The sequence below is a fragment of the Panicum virgatum genome, chromosome 2N, assembly GCF_016808335.1.
Source record: "Panicum virgatum strain AP13 chromosome 2N, P.virgatum_v5, whole genome shotgun sequence".
Classification (NCBI taxonomy): Eukaryota; Viridiplantae; Streptophyta; class Magnoliopsida; order Poales; family Poaceae; genus Panicum; species Panicum virgatum.
This window is the reverse complement of record NC_053146.1, coordinates 61,993,651-62,005,814: the sequence shown is the minus strand read 5'-3', so window position 1 is coordinate 62,005,814 and position 12,164 is coordinate 61,993,651. Positions and strand designations below refer to the sequence as shown.

The 12,164-nt window shown below is 47.5% G+C and overlaps 1 protein-coding gene across 1 annotated transcript; it reads left to right on the top strand.

The window, feature by feature from the left end:
* The first annotated feature begins 4,986 nt into the window (after window positions 1-4,986).
* LOC120661662 (uncharacterized GPI-anchored protein At4g28100-like) lies at window positions 4,987-7,976 on the top strand. Its single transcript, XM_039940570.1, has 2 exons — window positions 4,987-5,713; window positions 7,349-7,976. Exons 1-2 carry the CDS (start codon window positions 5,078-5,080, stop codon window positions 7,715-7,717), a joined length of 1,005 nt encoding a protein of 334 aa, XP_039796504.1. The 5' UTR covers window positions 4,987-5,077; the 3' UTR covers window positions 7,718-7,976.
* The last annotated feature ends 4,188 nt before the right edge of the window (window positions 7,977-12,164 follow it).

Genomic DNA, 12,164 nt, shown 5'->3' with positions numbered 1-12,164 from the left:
ATTTGGGCACGGCGATCAACGAGAGATGGGGGTCCTTGATAGTTGACGCGTAGGTTAATAATATCCTCTGCTCGCTAGGTTATTCAGCGAAAGGGTCTGGGAGAGAAGCTGCAAAGCGGAAAGGCCCAGCTCAGGTCTCAAAAAAAGGGCAATCCCCACAAGGATTCGCGCGGCTCATCATGCTGCTGTTATTGAATCCTTCGTAGAAGTCCAAGAAAACGACCTGGCTCTGGCTGGCTGGACGTGTTCGAGTGTCCCCGGTGCAAACGGCTTTTCTTGTTTCCGAGAAAAAGATGAGAAAGCTGCCTGGGATTTTTGGCCTGTGTGAGTGGCTGTGGGGTGTCAAGAGTGGGCGTACGTGGTCTTTGCCGTTGCTGAAGCAGCAGGTAACACCACATGGGTGAGAACAAGGAAGGAAAGGGCAAAATCCTCGGGTCTTCGTGCAGACGGTGCTTGATTTCTATCTTTGTGCAATCTTTTTCAATCTCTCTCTCATGCATGTGCAAGAGCTAGTACAGTATAGCGCACACAGGTGGACAGCTTCTGTCATCAGAACAACTGAGCATGGCAGTGGTTGGCATGCTGACAAAGAGGTAAAAAAAAAAGCCCCATCCATACAAAAAGCTTAGCTCGCCTCTCGATCAGCTCCCTTCCCCCAATCCAAGGCTCCCAGCAGCCTGAAGAGAACAGCACAGGAATACACGAATGATACATGAGACAAACGGCAATGGAACTCCCTCCCGGCCTGGGTTGGATTAAGGCAACATAGCCGAATTCATCGTTAACTATCGAGTTTAGCTTAATTTTATCCTTCAACTACGAAAACATTCTATTTTAGTTGCTGAACTATCCAAATCAACCTAACTTCATCCATTCACCTACGTGGCATACCACATTGGCTTGCCTAGCTTGCCTTGTCACCGCCCAGTCAGTTTAGAATGTAAAATACCTTGTGCTGCCATGTCTTATGGAATTGTGAAGTTGGTTTTGAAGTGAGAAAGCAAATACCTAGGACCGCCAAGGCAAAAAGATATGTGGTGTAGTTCCAGATCTTTCAGACATAACCTTGCTATTATATATAGCTCAGCTCGTTCCACCTGACAAAGAGGAAGAGATACATACAGGGGCATAACACAGTTAAGATGGAAACTACAATGTGATGGTAATGCCAACTCAAGCTCATTCAGCAGAACCGTGGTTCCCAGGGACATCACACTTGTCGAGCAGAGTCATGTTTGCTCAGGGCACTTATGGATGGCAGCATCACACATTTTGAAATTGCATATCTCGACCTTGTAGGCTTGTACTGCTGCCGTCAGACTCGGAGTTGCGATCCTTCCTGCACGACCGACAAGTCTATCCTTACCCTCGATGATTGGGCGGTGACAAACAAGCCAACGTGGCCTGCCATGTAGGCGAATGGATAAAGTTGGGTTGATTTAAATAGTTTAAAGATTAAATTGGATGTTCTTATAGATGAGAGACAAATTGAGCCAAAGCACAATACGAATTCGGCTATTTTGCCCTGGATTAACAAGGCGGGTGCAGAGATAAGTCTCGTACTCCCGTGATCGGCCGGTTTGTGCCACGGGATTGGGCAGAGCAGGACCCCAGGACAAAGGCCGTTTGTCCTCTCGTTGCAGCAGGGCGCCCCGGAGCCCGGGGAGCCCGACGCCCGGCGCTGCCGCCATCCGTTCACGTGAAGGGGTTGGTAAGGGCGACGGCCGGGCCCAGCCGGAAAAGGGGTACACCCTTTCCCAGTCTGTCTGAACTGTGGACCTGCGAGGCTGTGACCTACCTGCTCTAGTTCGCAGCCTGGCTGCCCTGCGTATCTTTTTCCCCACTTTGAATCCTGCTCCTCTGAGACATCTCGTTTTAAACTGCCATTGCCGACTTGCCGTAAAACAAATGCAGAGAGAGAGAGAGAGGGGTTTGATTAAGTTCATCTAGAATAGGTTGGCAGTGTTTGGTGAAAAAGAAGGTATCTTTCTGCGATCAAGAATTGTAAGGATCGTCCCTCAGTGGTGCAGCGGTGCTGTTGCAGCTGGAACTTGGAGGGAATCAGGCCGTGCCGTGAGCAGTGAGCATGGTTAACCAAACCGGTGGGAACGGTCCGGTTTGACCGGTTGGTTACTGGTCAAACCGGTCCGGCCCGGTTCCGGTTTGGGTCGGTATCAAACCGGCCCAAATTCAAAATTCAAATTTGAATTAAAAAATGAAAAATTCCTAAAAAAATTCTAAAAAATACTTCAAGGTGCGACGAATCTAATGGTGTCAAATTTTCTCAAAAATTCGTTCATTTAGTATAGTTTGCGGGGATTTGAAGTTAAACAAAAAAACGTGCATACAAAAGTATACAAATACAATATAAAAGTAGTACAAAAGAGGGTTGGAGGGTTCATTTAGGCTAAAATATGTTATACAAATATTTATTTAATATATTTTGCGGGCATTTGAATTTAAACCAGAAAAAAATTGAATTTGGCCGGTTACCAGTCAAACCGACCGATAAACCGCTACCGGACCGCGCCAGTTTGACCGGACCGGTCGGTAACTTGAAACCCTTGCAGTGAGCACCTCTACCTGCCGCCGCCACCGTCCTCTCCTCCCTACTAATCTGCAGATACTACTACGGTCAGGCTGTGCAGTCGCGTACCGAGTTAACCCCAGCAAGCATGCGCGTTTGACCCCATGATTCCCGGCTCACTGTGTCCCGTAATTCCCAAACAGAACGCAGTTACACGGCAGGAATTCCATGAGTAGAATTTTTTTTAAAAGAAAAGTTCAGTTTCGTGCCTGACATCCTAGCCCATTGGTTCAGCAGCGGCAGTATCTTCGGGAGAAGACCGAAGACGACTGCTCCTCTCCGACAGGGTGTGAGCCATTTTGCAATTGTTAAGGCTTTGATTAGATTTTTACTTGTAAATCCTGTAAACACAAAAAAACGTCACATCAAATGTTTTGATATATATGTGGAGTACTAAATGAAATTTATTTATAAAATTGTTTGCATGAATAGATTATAAATCATGAGACGAATCTAATAAGTTTACTTGATTGCACCAGGGGCTGTTCTACCCTGGTCGCTGTTGTTTAGCGTACCATTCCTCTGCTTTTCGATCTTGATTTGACCCAACTGTTTGCAGCATCGGATCATCATGGCGCGAAAAGAATGGCATGAACAGAGATGTTAGTACCACCACCGGCCAATCAGGATTCCAGACCAAAAAAATCGTAGCTCGCCGCACGGACCAATCTGATGAGCGATGGCTGCTAGTCGCTGCCGAGCAACTGCACGCACAGCTTTAAAAAAGAACCAAATTTTTCTCTGCCTTGTACAGGTGAATTTTAAAAATTCTTGCACGCTTTTCGTTCACTCAATCTTCACCTTTATGTCCAAACTGTCGCACTCCATGGCTCGCCTCGCACCATCTCCGGTGGAATTAACTTCGGACGATCAAAATTGTCATTAGACAATACAGACTGGTCTGACCGGTACGCCCTAGCGGTCTGACCGGTCAGACGCTGTAGTCGGTCCGGCAGCAGCCAACCGGTTTGACCGGCCAAGTGGAATCCGAGTACAACTAGAGATTTTAATAGATTTATATCTTGTAATAGGATTTCATGTGATAAGTCCACACCACCCTATAAATATAAAGGGTCACGGCCGATTAGCGAATCCAATCGATCAAATCAATACAACTTTTATCTTTTTACTTTCTTTTTTGCCTTAACTTTTTCCCATCTACTATCTAATGTTCCTCCTTCGACTCTACGTCGATTGAGGGCGTTCTAGGTGGTCTGCCGATCCTAGAACAACCCTTCGTGCGCCTGCCCCGACGGGTCATTCCCGGGCGACGTTCGTTGGTCTCGCCGCCGGCCTGCCCGGCGACAACCGGTCTGCCCGGCGACAACCGGCCTGACCGGTATACCCGACCGGTCTGAGCATCAGCGCTGCATCGTGCCGTCGTTCGCTGCGCGTTCAAATATTTTCGTGTGTTGGCCCTAGTTCTGCGCCAACACCTTCATCGGCAGTTACCTTATAGAGTTGGATTTAAGAGGTTAAAGTTGAGATTATCCGAGGTGAAGTATTTGAGTTTTCTAGGGAGAAAGGTTGACCCATGGTAAAGTAGGTTTGTGCACGAGGTATGGGGACGGTAGGAGCACCGGAGTAGGATCTGAGAAGAGGGCATGTGTTAGGAGCTAGAACTTCGATCGGAACGACTATACATGAAGAGATTTACTTTTTTTTAATACTTCCTCCGTCCCAAAAAAAATGTAAATTTTGTTTTTCGAGAAGTCAAACACTTTTAATTTTGACTATATTTATACAAAAAATTTATAACATTTGTGTCTCCGAATCGATGTAGTATAGAAATATATTATATGATTAATCTAAAAATACTTATGTTGTAATATATAATAATATTATTTTATATAAATTTGATCAAAATTAAAATTGTTTGATTTATCTGGAAATGAGATTTATATTTTTTTTAGGACGGAGGGAGTAGATAGAAAAACATAGATGAAATTTAGTGTTCCAAGTCGTGAGTAAAGAGGTTGAATGTCACGGATCGACGGAAGATGAAAGTTTTTGATGGTATGATTAGGTGATACTACAAGCTTGAGACGATTAGTACCAGTACTCGCCACTGTTAATCTAGCGCACGATTCTTCATTCAAATTAGTACTTTTCTCATTCTGTTTGCTGTCTTTTTAACCAGTTAACTAGCATTGTTTTTCTCTCACACCAAATTAGTATTAACTACCAACCAATAGTATTTTTCTCTTACAATAAATTTGCACTAGCTACCAGCCACAGTCAGCCAAATAGAACGAGGTCTCCAACCCAAAAAAAAAAAAACTGTGAACCAAGAACTCGAGTTATTTCAAAAAGAACCAAGAACTCGGACAGACATCCCCTCCCGACTCCCGAGTCCCGACCGGCGCCCGCGGTTCGGCTCCGGCTCATATATACAGACCCGGTCCCCAAAGCCCACGCACCCAAACACTTCACTTCTCGGCTCTCGCCCACAACCTCGCCGCCGCCACCTGGTCCACCTCGCCGGCAGCAATGTCGGCGCACCTCGCCGTCGCGGTGCTCCTCGCCCTCCTCGCCTCGACTGCCCACGCCTCCGACGTGCCCTCGTTCCCGCTCTCGCAGGCGCAGTCCCCGTCCAACTCCTCTTCGCCGTCCAACGCCTCCTCGCCGCCCTGCCACCTCGACCTCTCGGCCGAGCTCTTCGGCGGCGTGGCCGCGGCGTGCGGCGCGGGGGGCGGGCCGGGCTCGCTCGACCGGGGGCGGTGCTGCCCCGTCCTCGCGGCCTGGCTGTTCGCGGCGCACGCGCGCACCGCGCTGTCCCTGCCCCCGGCGCCCCCGCCCTCGGCGCTCTCGGGCGAGGAGGGGCTCCGGCCCGGGGACGACGGGCCCATGGTGCCCTACGACAACCAGCGGTGCGTCGACGCGCTGGGCGCCGCGCTGGAGAAGCGCGAGGTGGCGCTGCCGACGCCCAACAAGACGTGCGACACCGTGCTCTGCTTCTGCGGCATCCGGCTCCACCAGATCGGCTCGCTCCGCTGCCCCGCCGCGTTCGCCGTCGGCGCGGCGGCCAAGAACGCCACGCCCACCGCCGCCGTCAAGGACCTGGAGAAGAGCTGCCGCAACGCCTCCTACGCCGGCTGCTCCCGCTGCGTCCAGTCACTGCAAAAGGTGAGCTCCTTTCTTGCTTTGCTAGCTTTTTTTCTCCCACAATAATGACATTGCCATGGTTTACCTTTTCTGTTCTTGTCTCTTCCTTTTCTCATTTCCCAAGAATCTTGCCATATCTTACCTTTTCCGAGTTTATGGTGGGCAGCTCCAATTCTTTCAGCCTTCACTTGATACATTTCAAGTGTTGTTAATTTCTGATCATGAAAAAAAGGTGGTTTTTTTTTGCTAATCTGTGACGCTTCCACAAATGCATTGGTTGTTTTTTAGACTTTATTATCGGAAATTCTCTTCAACAATTGTCAATTGCTTCATTCTAGCAAGGGGACCAACTAGTATCCTAGTGCGGCACTGCAAGCTACGCCTTTTTTTTTCTCTTTTCGGCTTAGCAAAAAGGCCGTTTTTAGAGCATCTCCAAGAGTTTGCCATATTTTACTTGGCATATCTTGTGTTTTGCCAACTTCTAAAAAAATATACCAAATAAAAAAATAGCTTATCTCCAACAATTTGGCATAATTCACTTGCCAAATCCAGATCTAACTTACATCAGGAACCCTGAGAGAGAAACAAAATTATATTTATGCCCTTCCACCTCTTGAAAACTTAAATCAGGAACCCTTCTCTGTTAGTTATTTCTTTTTTCACCCTCCCACCTGACTAGAAACCACGATGCCAACTGCGCGCCGTGCGCGTATATTTACGCGCTGGAGGCTGGTTTTTCCCAAGTTGCCAAAAATTGCCAAGTCTTTTGCCAAACTATTGGAGGAGTATTTTTAACATTTTTGCCAAAAATCAAAGATGACAACTCAATTTGCCAAACTGCTGGAGATGCTCTTATGGCATCAATGAGAGGAGATCCCATTTCCGGCTTTCCCACAAAGCCGCAACCCCTTTCCGAACACATCATTGTATCGACTTTCGAATGCCCAAATGGACCAACTGCTTGTTCTTGAGCTGATCACCACTAATCATTTTACTACTCGATAGTCGATACTACTCAATTGTCTTTCTTTCTGAAAGCACCGTGGCAAAGGGCATCCTCCCCCACTCAGTAAGCATTCCTTAGCCGCCAGCTAATTGCAGGACCGTGCCTTGTTGGGACATTGGACAGTATGGCGTGTGCCACATTGTCCAAAGCCTTTTCCAATTATGATTTATGAATGCTTAGTCGGCTAACCACCACTTGCTATGCGTGTGTGGATAATTGAGCCGAGCTTGTCCTCGACCTGCCTGTCCTGCATCCAGATTGGCATCTTAATCGGTGCAGGACACGAGCTTGGCTTGACGAGCAGTCAGTCAAGCGTTCTACCAGTAACAACCATGCTGAATTAAAGACACTCAAAAACTTTTTGACAATGTTTCCGTTGCGTGCATTGCTGAAAGTCTGCTGAAGTCAAGTGTGTAGATAATGTGCATGTGCATCGGCATGAACGGGTTGTTATACATGCATTTACTGAGGTAGTCTGAGCAAGCCAAATCCAACGTCGAGTGCTGAACAGAGCCCACCTACTTGGCAACAAAATCTGCATCGCAAGAACGTCCCCTGCATGAACCACATTTACTGCATCTGCTTTTCTTCAGGGTCTTGTTCGAATGTGAGGTGCTGACCTGCAACTCCTCCATCGATGAACCTTGCAGCTGAAGGGGAACGTGAGCAGCGAGGTCTCCGGCGGCGACCGCGCGCGGCGGATGCTGGGGCGGGACTGCCAGCTGATGGGGCTGACGTGGCTGCTGGCCAAGAACAAGACGGCCTACATCCCCACCGTCTCCGCCGTGCTGCGCGCCATGCTCTACGCCGCGCACCCGACGGAGTCCGGCTCCAGCAGCGGCAGCGGCAGCGGCGCGGTGCCGCGGTGCAGCCCGGACCAGGAGAACATGCCGCTGGCCGTGGACTCGCTGCAGTTCGAGCGCACCGGCACCACGAGCTCGGCAGCCGCCGCCTTGACGCCGCATGCGGCCATCCCTGTCGCCCTTCTCCTCGGCCTCGTGCTCTGCGGCTGGTGGTGATCAGCCGGGATGTGTTCTTGTAAATTCAGAAAGGCAATGGCGCTCCGTGTTGATACACGCGTGTGTTCTGTAGGAGTAGTAGCTTCTTTTGCATAGCGGCGATTGACGGGAATGGTCGGGTACTAGGCGATATGGTGTTTGGTGGGCTTTGGGGGGCGATGACTAGTGACCATTTCTAATCTCGGTGCCTTTTAACCCTGGGGTTAATCACTTGTTCTCTTCAACTTGTGAATGGATTAGTGAACGGGTTTCTTTTTTATCCAATCCGACCCCGACGGATGATCTGATCTATGTGAGGTCCTTCAATGAGAACATCGTCTCCTCCGCCAGCACCGACGGCTTCGGCGACGTCAACTTCTACACGAGGGACAACCGGCACCCTCGGCGGAGCTCCACGTTGGTGTTGAAACTCTCCTCCAGACTGTGCTGATCCACGGCTAGATCGCCATCAAAATATGACATCGATGTTGAAGGCACCAACGCACCTATCTACGTGCTCACGCAATGTCAACCTACAAGGACCGTTGAAGATCGCCCGAGCTGCTTGACATATTTTGCTCAAGGGAAAGTGAGACGTGAGAATGCGTCAATGGCATTGCTTCTACAATTTCAGCCATTGCAAGTTTTTTTGCCTGTGACCCCATCCTCCATATGCTGAAGACATGCCGGTTCTGATAAGAACAGAGTCTACTGCCTTGCACTAGGGGGCTCAAGCCCCCTACCTCCATTGACCCCTAAGCCCCCATCCCTTTTTGGGGAGGAGGAAGAGGAGGAGGAAGAAGAGGAAGAAGAAGAAGAGGAAGAAGAAGAAGAAAAGGGATATGAGCACCCTCTTCATATGTTGTTGGATTCACCACTGTTGCCTTGATCTAAAAAGTTCAGTTATGAGGAGAACAGAGTCCGGTTATCGGTAGACAGCTCGGATCTTATTCATATTTTATAGCCTCTTATTTTTCGGTTATCGCCAGACAGCTCGGATCTTATTCATATTTTATAGCCTCTTATTTTCTTTGTGACTGCAGGTGGAAGAAGGAAAAATCACAGTAAAGTCTCACTTACCATTGTTGTAGCAGTAGCAACAACAGTGTTTACTGTAATGCTTGTTGGATTTGTTCTAATCAGAACATGACAGAAAGGAGCAGGTAAGATCTAAGCCAGCAAAATCCTCTTTTCCCTCCATTTTATTTGAGGTACTAATTCTTGTGTTACTTCCCTTTGTGCAGGAAAGGCGGAATTATAGCTGCACAGGTGAGCACGATCTAAGAACAGTTCCAAGACAAATACGACTCTAAAGTTGTGCAGAAACGAGGAGAGGAGATCTGAATTCATGATCTACATGTTCTCCGAACTATATGGGTCACAACGGGGAACTTTTCGGATGATAACTAGCTCAGCATCGGCTATTTCGAGACTGTCTTCAAGGTGAGCTGGCTGTGTTTTTTTTTTGGTTCGAGTTTTTTGACATACAATAACTGTTATAACTGATGTTAGTAGCTTCATTGGGTGGGATTGGATGGGCTGTTGGGTAATAGTGGGACTAGGACTCCGGCTCGGGCATGTAACACCCCAGTGTTAATTTAGGTGCTAATTTCGTACTTAGTCGCTAATCATCACTTAAGCATAGTCATTAGTGTTAATCACGTAGGCTTAGTTAAATTTCAAATATTGACTCAGCTTTGACCCCTGTTTTCTCCCAAATCCAAAACTCGAATCAACTTTTGCCCAACATCAATATTGTAGAACTTTTCTTCCTCTGCAACTTTCATTTTGGCCAAATTTCAAGTTTCAGCACGAAATTTAAAGAAAACCTTTAATTTTGCTTTGAATATGACATTTTCAAATGCACTCAAGTTTCAAAATTTATCTTTCAAACCATTGTTCAAATGAAAAAGTGCCTAAAACAAAAGTTGTAAATCTCGAAATTTTAAGCAAGTTTGGTATTCAAAAGTTTTTCATTTGAGGCCAAGAAAAAGGAGAAAAACTGAATTTATAAATTGTATTTTGGACTTCAATTTATTTACGAGATTGCCCTCACCACCATCTCCATCTCTCTCCCTCCTCTGTTTCTCACCGTGATGGCGTCCATGTGCCGGCGCGGCCACTGGCCGGCCACACGCCGTGCCCCCGACCAAACCCGTCTTCGGCGCACCTGGTTTCGTCGAAACCAGCCTCCTTGGCGCCTTCCACGCGCGACACGCACCCAGCCTCCTCCAGTGACCGCTCGCACTGTCGCCGTCTCGACGTCGGCGCCCCACGCGTCGCCGTGCCATTGCCCTCGCCGCCGCTCAGGCCGTCCTTATCTGTTTGCAAGACAACTCCGAATTCCCCTCTCTACTCCTCGCGCTAGAGCCCCGGGCCGAGCTCCCCCTGCGCCAGAGGCGCCGCCGGCCGCCATGGTTGCCGCCGCACCCTGGCCCACCGCGGAGCACCTGCACCCGCCCCTCCTTGGTCCAATTAAACCCCACAACCGGCTTCGCCTCGTTCCCCGGAAGCTCACCGACCAGCTCTTCACCACCCACGGCCGCCGGAGTAACACCGCCACCGCACCCCATTGCCACCGCCGGCCCTGCTCCGTGGAGGTCCATCCCCAGCCCTCCTCCGCTTGAGCTTAGCCCACTGAACCAGTCGCCCACTGGAGCGCCGCCGCCGCGAAGCTCCACCACTGCCGCTCCTCACTGCTCGCCGCCAGCGCCTTTCCCTGCCGCCCCGACCCCGTCCAAGGCCACCCCGAGGTAGAGCGCGACCTACTCTAGCCTCTCCACCCCTCCCTCGCCGCCGGCGACCCTCACCCTCGCCGGGAAACGGCGGCGCCGCCCTCTCTGTCCCCTCCCCTGTTTTCAAATCCGGCCAAGGGCTAGATTGCGAGGTCCCAAATCTTTCCAAGGGGTTTTCTGCAAATCCAGGGACTTAAACATAATATCTAGTTTTTTTTTACATTTTTACAGTAAATTTAGAAATTCAATTAAAAATCGTAGAAAAATCCTAAAAAGGCAAATAAGGTCTATTTGGAATCCTTATCAAAATATCTACCCTCTGGAACCATAAAATGACATGTTTTATTTAGAATGTTTTGCTGCAAAAATAGATTTATGTTTAATTGTGCATAAAGACCAGTTGTTCTTACCTTTTTAATAACTAATGTTTGGAGCCATGTTATACCATGAATTTTTTATGGTAGTGTACATGTGAATCTAGTGTTAGTGCAAAAATTTCATGATCATTTCTCATGTTTAGCTTTAGTTTTAATTGAATCCTTGTTTCTGTTCAGGGTGTTATACTGTGCTCCGTGAGTTAAAACTTTTGCAGTACCTTCACTTTGGTTCCTAATTGCTATAGAAAACGTTTGAGAATTTTTAGTTATGCCTAACTAGACCAAATGATTTTTGTTAAGGAGAACAACATTAAATCAGGGAAAATAATTTCTATGCCTGGAAAAATATAATTTTTTTTACTAGAACTTTTCCTTGAGTACATAATCATGACAGTAAAGTTTGAGCCCTGGAACTCAGTATAACTCAGTATAACCGCTTGTATAATTTAAACTTGATTAATGTAGCTATCACTTGCTTTATTTCTTTTATGCCTTGTGTAGTTTTTCTTATGCTAGAATAAATCCTTTTGTAGCTTGTAAATGCGTAATTGAAGTTAGTAGCATGCTAAATTTTGCAACCAACTGGTTTAGCTTTGTGGTCACCTGCAGTGCCTAGTTAAAATGTTCAACGTGTTGTTCGTTTAGCAATTGGTGAGGTTTTGTCTTAATCATGTTTAATGCCTGTATAAGCTATCTCTCAATATCTGTGGTCCTGCTAATTCAAAAGCATGCAGTTCCTGTAAATCATGCTAACCCTATTAGGTTCAGAGTGTTCTTGGTTTGTGTACTATGTTTATGCTTGCTTGCTAATAATTTAAGTCCATAGCTACTTCTTTTTGGTTCTAGGAGGATCCTTAATCTTCGTAATGCTTAGTCTTCCTAAGTGAATTAGTAGCCTTCCTTTATAGGAGACACTTCAGGCTAAAATAAATTGAACCTGAATTCTCTTATTGCAACACCAACCCTTTTGCCTTTTGAGTTTGTTTGTTGTGTTTACTCGATAAATAATTGCCCAGTCATGTCTTTCCTTTAATCGCATTGCATTTGCATCGTTGCATATCATCTAGGTACGCTAGATGTGCGACACGTGGAACCGGAGGGCAATGTTGAAGCCGAGCCAGAAGATGGTGCACGGGTGGACCAATCCAGATGACAGAAGGACCGACTGCAGTGCATGCTTGGACTGGGATGATGTCAAGCCGGTGCAAGACTACAAGCTAACTAACTGACTTTGTGTCAAACCCAGGCAAGCCCCGGAGCATAACCCCTAATTTCAGTATTCAATGTTTATTTAAGTATTTGTGCATTTACATTTCTAGGAGTTGTACGGAACCCTAGTATGCATGCTTCTCCCTA

Excerpts from the sequence above, each read along its gene's own strand:
- LOC120661662 (XM_039940570.1), top strand. The coding sequence starts at position 5,078 with ATGTCGGCGCACCTCGCCGTCGCGGTGCTCCTCGCCCTCCTCGCCTCG. Across the intron at positions 5,714-7,348 it reads GCGTCCAGTCACTGCAAAAG|CTGAAGGGGAACGTGAGCAG; the intron begins GTGAGCTCCTTT and ends TGAACCTTGCAG.